Here is an 8246-nt window from a genome sequence, read left to right as displayed (position 1 = left end):
ACACAGAAAATGCTTTCAAAACACAAGCATTTAATTTTTTTTTTTAATGTTGAGATGTAAATATGTACGTTAGCAACAAAGTGCTCAAAAAGCATACTGAAAACATATTCCATACACAGTTAGCAATAGAAGTCTGTACAAAAGTAATAAAGTTACACATTATAAAAAATACTCCGTAACTATAATTTAAAAGAGGGAAAAAAGACAAGGGAATTATTTCTCAGTTCATATAATTTATTGCAGTTAGCACACAGTTTAAAAATTCACCAACACACCAATAGTACAAAACTAAACAGCATTATAAGTTATTCCCCCCTCAGGAAAATAAAACATACTATGATTGTCAAAGCTAGATGTCAGTCTAAGTTTTAGAACAAAAGAAGAATGTGAAACTAAGGAAAGGAAAAAAGCAATCACTCACAAGGACCACAAAAAAATCCAAGAGAAAGTCCATTTTCCTCAGACACTGATTGTCTTCTCTAACTTAAGAAAAGAATGTAGTTTTAAAACCTAGGAACTATTCAAGTAACTAAAGATAACCCTCCAAGGCCATTTTCACAGCTTTTTTTTTTTCGTTTTAAATGCCATTACAGCCAAATTAACACACATTTGACCAAATATTTCCAAAACAGTCCAGCAATACACAATGGAGTTTTCCATTCAGTATCTTAAGCACAAAAATAGGCTATGTTTACAGTAGTTAAGGCGATCAAATTTTAAACAAAAGCAGAGGGAAAATAAAAAAAAGGGGAAAAAAAAAAAAGGAATAAACAGCAAACGTTTTCCATGCTACTCCCATAGACCTTATTTGTAAGTGCAAGACAGGAAAACAAACACTGTGCAAAATGCTTTTGACCTGCATGTTGGTCATTAAAACCACACGTCAGGCTGCAGTTTCTGCTGCTTGGATACACATAGTCCTTCCCCTGCCCTCCCCCGGTCCCCCTGTCACTCAGGCCTGCCCAGGCCTTTCAGCCCGGGGCTTTTTTTTTTTCTCCTTTTCTTTTTTTTTTCAGTCCACAGCCTCTCTTCCACTGTGGGTAAGGGGAGGGGGGGGAAAGAACGACCTTTTGTGGTGGAGTGGTGCAGCAGGAATGCAACAAATGCTCATCTGGGGAAATGGGACGCACCTCAGTTGGAGCTGGTGTGGGGTCTGTGCAATTCGAAGGGGTCAGGGGTTAGTAAATGCACACTGCACATGCAAATCTTGAAGCCTGGTTGTAAACATTCATTTATTTTTTTTTTTTCTCTCTCCAGGTTACCGTAGCTAAATTGGCGACTCGTAGCTTAAGTTCTTCTCAACTTAAAGACAGTGGGAAAGTAAATTTAAATTAGATAAAATAAAAACAGTGCATTTCTCTTCTTCGTAACACCGGCGTTTGCAACGGTGCTGGGGTTTTTTTTGTTTGTTTTTTTGTTTTTTTTCTTTGTTTCTTTCCTAAGGAAATTAAATAATTTTCAACTCACTCGTTAAAGTTATACAATGCAAACAAAGACAAAAATATACTGAAAAATCATGCATTTTCTGTAGCGTTAATATTTACTTTTCAAGACTCAACTAAGAGCATCAACACAACCTGCCAAGTTCTTTGATACCTCCCCCCGGTCCATGTAATCAATTACAGTATACAATAACAGTAATTCACATTTTTTAAACACACAGTTCATCACTGCTGAAGCTGCAATATCCTTTTTCATCCCAAGCAAACCTTCACGTAAGACAGAGTCCCAGTGATCCCAGTGTACTCTCAGGGTTTTATGGTTTGTGTTTTTATTATTTTTTTTTCCGTGTGGTTTTTTTTTTTGTTTGTTTATTTGTTTGTTTGTTGGTGGTGGTTTTTTTTTTTCCTTTATTTTTTTTCTCTCTCTCTCTCTCTCTCTCCAGTGGGAACTGTCAGAAATCCAGAAGTTGCCATAGTAAGTTTTAAGTCAACCGCTTGTTTAAAAATAGATAATCCAGCATTTCAGAAATTTTTCCATTTGGGTCTAAAAGCATTCAGGTTTCCAACAGCTAGAAAGGACTCATGCAATTATAGAAATGTAAAGGAACTGACAAAATTGGAAGAGGAAATTCTACATTCAGATTTTAAGAGGAAAAAGATTGAGAGCTCAAATGAACGCGGTGGTTTGTTGTTTTTTTTTTAGGGGAGAATAAAGCCAAGTCCAAATTTTTGGAGCTGGAGATTTCTTAGAAGTAAAGTATCTGCTGACTTGTATTCCAAAAAGGGGGAGAAATAGGGTCCGCAATTTGTCGGATTACCTCTACAGTTCGTTTTTTATCGGAGTGCTAAATTAGTGAAATAGTCATGCTGCCTTAAAGTGCAAAAACAAGCTAATAGCCAAACTTTTCAGTTCAAGGAAACAAGATTGCTTTTAGACTGTACCACAACTATATAGATTTATATATATATTATTTATATATATAAAAATTTTATTTCCAAAGTTCTTGTGAGCTATCTTCTAAGGTCCAGTCTCTGACAGTAGGTAAGCTCAGTGCTTCGCTTTTGACAGACAATGAGTTCACCAACTCACAGTGAAACTTCCGAATGTGTCTGTAAAGGTCTCCGGACTGCGTGAACCTGCGCTCACACCACTTACAAGCATGAGGCTTCTCTCGCGTGTGAACCACTGCATGGCGGCTCAGGTTGTGGGAGTACTGGAAGCTCTTCCCACACTGGGTGCAAGTGTAGGGCTTTTCACCTGAATGAGTCCTCTCATGACGTTTCAAGGTGTACATGCAAGAAAAAGTCTTACCACACAATGAGCAGGTTGGGACATTGACATCAGTAGCAGGTTTGCTGCGGATCCCGTCCTGCTCTCGAAAGTGCGTGCTTAAATGAATCTGCAGGATATGGGGGCTAGGAAAGACCTTGTTGCAGAGAGGACACATGAAAATTTGGCCAGCGGGGCTAAGTATGTTTGACACGTAAGGGAGCAAGCTGCTGTCCATGTTTCCTTCCACCTGGACTCGCTCGTTCTCTGGAGTTATCATTTCATCATCGCTTGCCTTGTCCTCTCTATCTAGCTCCCTCAAGACCGAATCTTCCCTCATCGGAGCCAGGTGGGCCGGCTCATACTGTACCCTGTTATTAGTGCTCACACTTTCTTTCACAGTGCTATGTTCCATATCATAGTCATTAGTGCCAACATCACTCTCATCACAGGAAGCCTCTTTCTCCACCTTCACCTGAACCAGGCTGCTTCTAAGCATGTCCTGTGAAGAGAAATAAGAACTGTTCAAATTTTCAACTCCTGAAAGACTGGACTTGACAGACAGGTCCAGCACGCAGTCAACATCTGCTGAATCCCTCACGGAGGTGACAGACCTCTGGGACAAAGACTCTGTTGAACTGCAGGGGCTGGCTACTGTTTTTCCAGCTGCTACTGCATGCGTCTCTGCCTCTCCGCCAGTCTGGGGAATGCCTGCTGAGTCTGAGGGCAATCTCATCCACATGTTCCCAGGCTCAGCCGCCAAGTCCCTTTTGCTAGGCAGGATGTTCAATTTTTCATCTTCTCCATCGTCTTCATCACTTGGCAAGTCTCCTGGCATGTGGCTGCTGCCGTCGGAGAGGCTCTCCACCTTGTCTGAACAACTTGAGGCATCTTCCTCCTTTTTTGTACTGTCTGCCTCCGTAGTTGCTTTCTCTTTCAGCTTCTTTTTGCAGACTTTGACAATGTCATACATGTGGAGATAACTGGCAGCTGCTAGCACGTCTTCAATGGGCAAGTCTTTGAACTGGAGCTTTCCTTCGTACATGAATTCAAGCAGGAGAGCGAAAGCTGGGGCTGTAACAATGTCGCTGTTCAGATGAACAATGTCCCTTTTGTCCAGCTGGTCCTTGTAAAAGAGGTGGAAATACATGCTGCATGAAGCCAGTACAGCTCTGTGTGCTCGGAACTGGGCATCTCCTACTAGAACAGTGCAATCACAAAGAAAACCCTGATGTCTTTGCTCACTCAGACACTGTAGCAAATGTCTACTGTGGTCAGGAAACTCCATACTGTCTTCATAACCTAAAAACAATGAGATTTAAAAAAATTAAATGTAGGTCAGAATGACAGAACTTACAAATCCAAGTTATTCCACTCTAAAAACCTTGTATTTATATTGCCAGAATTCTGGTACTGACACCACACAAAGATTATTTAACAGGAATGTATGATGACAACTCCTCCCTTGATCAAGCACTGAAGTTACAATTTCATTTCCGTGGTAAGTAAGATCTACTAATAAGTGCATAGGCACATTTGCAATTTTTTTTTTTAAGTACCACTGCCATTCATAAATCTGTTCAACAGTTTTGTTGTTGGGGTTTTTTTAAGGGAACTTCCTCTAGATTGCACTCCTAGGAGGACACATGCCTCCCCCCCCAAATAAAAAAAATTAACACTGTTTGAAAGATCAGAGAGGTGGAAGAAAAAAAAATAAATGAACCATCAGATCACTAACCTTGTTTTTAAAATAAAATTACAGTAAGAGGAGAGGTTCATGCATGAAGAAATGCTAATGCACCCAAATCTGAAGGTCAAACGTTCATAAAGTATAAAAATTATTTACAGGTGTCAACCAACAGCAAAATCAAGGTTTTTAGAACACTAGTTCACATGGTTTTCTTCTTGTGGCAAGTACAGTTTCAGGTTTTAAACCTTCTCCACTCTGTACAATAGAACACAAACATTTTTTTGCCAACATGCAGAATTTACAAAAGAAACTAACGACCAAGCTGCCAACGAACACCACTTCCCCTCCTGTGCAGGACAGAAATCTCCCTCCCCTCCCACACCAGGCAGAGTTTGCAGTACCAAACTTAAAAAAAAAAAAAAGAAAAGAAGTCATTCCACATGAGCGTGTGTGCATATTTAAAATCAGGATCCTGAGTACTGTTCTTACCGAAGTATTTTTCTATTCACCTTCCTTGATGATAGAGAAAAAAAATATCTAAAAAAGAACTAGAGAAATCAAAACTCAAAAGGAAAGTAAAGTCTCTTAAAAACCTGTCTTAATCTATTCTTCTGTGATTGATAGCAATGCTCTCCCAAATCATTTAAGCAGACCGTGGCTCTCTAGGCTGGCAGATACTATTAAAAAAGCCTCACCCCTCGCAAACCAAGATGTACTAAAACCTGCAACACAACCTCTACTATATTCTGTTAAAATACCATTGCTAGAGTAGAGCACGAAGATTTACAATACAATCACTTTAAGTGCCCCACAGCCAACATCAATCCTAATCCTTAAGAGGGCTAAAAATAAAGATTGGAGGGCAGCTCACAAGGTAGCTGTGATCAAATTAGGAGGCTGAAAGGACAGAGAGGGACGAAGAAGGAAGCTTATAAACATCTGATCCAGCTGACTGTGGCCATATGGCAGCTGCTGCCCAGATAAAGAGATTAAGAATAGAGGAGTGCGATTACAGCTGTCTGGCCAATTCAGGCAGCTCAAATCTACAAGTTCTAAATTAGTCGCAAATACAAAAACTCTTTCAAATAATTATTGTTATGCTGAAATAAAAGATTTCAAATGCTACATGCAAGAAAGAAAGAGGAAACCAGTCAAGTCATTCTCTCTGGTACAAAAGTTTTTAAACACATAACTGATTTCTATCTTTCAGAAGCACTACAGCTGTATGCTACTACAGTTCTGAACTGCTGGATATTTAACCATTAAGTTTAATGAGAGACTTCCCCCCCATTTCTAGTCAGAACCATTCTATTAAAAAAAAAAAAAGCACACTTTAGTATATTTCACTAAACACCTCATAAAGTCACGTAAAAGATGCAATACAAAACCACAAAGCAAAACTCTCTAGGCTTGCCACTAAATCCACTGCAGTTTTGGTCTCACATGAACTTGCCTTCTTCCAAAGCAAGATATTCTCACAATATGCATTATAGTTAATGCTAATGATGTGCCCAAGAACTGATACACTCCAACTGTAGCCCAAGCCTTTTGACTAAGTCTACTTATCTATTTAATACTCAATTTCATATATTACCTCTAAACTTGGTTAGAAAAGTAATGTGATTTTTTTTCCCTGAAATTCAATAAACAACACACCAAAACAGAAATATGCTATATCTAATCTATTGCTACTCCTACCTTTAGTACACATAAACCTGATTAAGTCCTTTCCTCTGAGTCTTGCTGGCTCCAGGTCTGTTAGATCGGTGGAAAAAAAGCAGACTAGGAGAGACAGATGCAAAGTGGAGATGATGTTAGAGAGGAATGAGATACCTTCTCCACACACAGATCTGCACACACTAACTCCCTGTCTGTGTGTTAGAATAAAAGGCTGAGGGATGGCAGGCTGTCAGCTGCTCTGACATCATGTTCAGATGGAAATGCTACCTCCAGCTGTGCTCCTTTTAATGCCATATGCTACTCCTCTACACTCCTGCCACCAGCTTTTTCTTAGGAGAACTTTTCTCTTCTGTTAGTATAAACAAAATACTTCAAAGTCTCTTTTTTTTCAAACTTTCTAACAGGGAGGAAAAAAAATAAGAAAATCCTAAACATATGGGGCTCCACTGTATTTGCAGCATAGCAGCACTTCTGCGTTAAGTTGGAGAACCGCTTTATATACTGACAGTACACCCCAGCCACGGGGTTGCCCGAGAAAGCCGTACCAATTCGGTTTCACTGAACGCAGAGGTTCAGTTACAACACGAAATGAACCGAACCTATTGACTCACAGCTCCCCGCATCCCCGTCGGTCCTTTCAGTTTCAACGTTCAGACAGCGTAAGTGATACCGAGCACACAAACTCCAGCTCATTTAGAACAGCAAAGCAGTTAACCTGGCTTTTTCTCATAAATCGCTTTTCCCCCGTGGGGGCTCTGTCTGTCATTTGACTGCTGCGGCACTGGGACGCCAGCCCCCAGCCGGCCGAACACTGCACCCGCCAGCAGCTCGGCTTAGAGGGAAGCGGGAGCCGGACACCATGCCCCTTGCTCCGCCGACGGGACTGCCACCGTCGGCCTCCTCAACTACCCCGTCCCCTCCGGTGACGCTCACTCCTGTCGCGTCTATGGAGTAAGGCGGTTCACCTGTCCGCTGCCGGGCAAGGGACGAGCCCCGAGCCCCCTGCCCCGGGCCGAGCCGTTGAGGGGAAGCGCGGCGCCGCAGGCCAGCGGCACGCAGCAAGTTCCCAGCGGGCCCGGCCCCCCCATCCCCACAAGCTGGCGACAACTTTTCGCTGGGGCTGCGCCCCCCCCCGGCACGAACTCCCCTCCCCCAGGCCGGGGCCGGCCGCCTCCCGCAGTACGGGTGCCTGGTCCGGCTGGGTAGTGCGGCCCCGACGCCCGCCTGAGGTCGGGGCTGTGGCCGGGCGCGCCGAAGGAAGCAGCTGCCCGGCGCGCAGGAAAAGCCGCCCCCGGGTCACGGCGGCAACAAAAGAAAAGTAACCGGGAGCGGCGCCGAGGCGGCCGGTCCCGCCGTCCAGGGAGGGCTGCCCCCGCCCCCCGCCTCTCCACCCGACTGCGCCCACCCCCCGCCGGACCCGCCACCAACTCCGCCCGCACCGGGGGGCAGCCCCGGCCCCAGTCCCAGCCCAGCGGGTGTGTGGGGATGGGGGCAGCGGGACTCACACTCCGCGGCGGCCCGAAGTCCCCGCGCTCCCGCCGCCGCCGCCCGCCGGCTCCTCTTCGCTCACTTGCCGCTCCGGGATCGCGTCTCTCCCCCCTCCCGCCCTCCCCCCGCCCGTCCCCCGCGCCCGCTGGCCGCCGCCCCCCCGGCCTCCCCCCTGCCGGCAGCTGAGGAGCGAGCGGGGCAGCCGGCGGAGCGAAGCGGGCCCCGCGCTCAGCGGCTCCCCATGGCACCAACGGCCAGAGACGGCACGGAGCCCGCGGCCGGGCGCGGGGGAGGGGCGGGGACCCGGGGAGAGGCAGAGCGGGAGGGCGGGGGCGCCGGGCGCACGCAGCACGGGCGCACGCACGGCGGCGGCGGCACAGCCGGGCCCGGGCTGCGGCAGACAGATGTTCGCCCCCTCCCCGCTCCCCACTTCGGACTCCGCTCCCTGACTGACAGCCCAGCCCGCCCGCGCCGCTGCCGCCGCCAACCGGCGCGGCGCCTGGCCAGTGAGTGACGGGCCGCGGCAGGCGCTGAGTGGAGCGGGACGGCCCGGGAAGGCCGGCAGCGCCGCCAATCGCGGCGCGCGGATGGCAGGGGGCGTGACCCGGCGTGGAGCTGAGGCGGAAGGGGGCGGGGCCTCGCCGAGCCCGGGGAGGGGGCGGGGCCGCGGGTGGGG

At 46.4% G+C, this 8246-nt stretch overlaps 1 protein-coding gene across 5 annotated transcripts; it reads right to left on the bottom strand.

The window, feature by feature from the left end:
• Window positions 1-213: 213 nt before the first annotated feature.
• ZBTB18 (zinc finger and BTB domain containing 18) lies at window positions 214-7988 on the bottom strand. 5 transcript variants are annotated; one of them, XM_064158660.1, is made up of 3 exons: window positions 7588-7988; window positions 6101-6184; window positions 214-4014 (listed from the first exon to the last, which is right to left on the bottom strand). In XM_064158660.1, the coding sequence occupies exons 2-3, from the start codon at window positions 6111-6113 to the stop codon at window positions 2432-2434; spliced, it is 1596 nt and encodes a 531-aa protein (XP_064014730.1). In that variant the 5' UTR covers window positions 6114-6184; window positions 7588-7988; the 3' UTR covers window positions 214-2431. The 5 variants fall into 5 exon arrangements, with proteins under 5 accessions (XP_064014730.1, XP_064014731.1, XP_064014733.1 ...); XM_064158664.1 differs by lacking the exon at window positions 7588-7988 and having other exon boundaries at window positions 3086-3214; window positions 3327-4014; window positions 6101-6597; XM_064158661.1 differs by lacking the exon at window positions 6101-6184.
• Between the last annotated feature and the right edge of the window lie 258 nt (window positions 7989-8246).

This window comes from Pogoniulus pusillus, chromosome 18 (assembly GCF_015220805.1).
Source record: "Pogoniulus pusillus isolate bPogPus1 chromosome 18, bPogPus1.pri, whole genome shotgun sequence".
Lineage (NCBI taxonomy): Eukaryota > Metazoa > Chordata > Aves > Piciformes > Lybiidae > Pogoniulus > Pogoniulus pusillus.
Note: the sequence above shows the minus strand (reverse complement) of the source record. Positions and strands in the feature narration are given on the sequence as shown.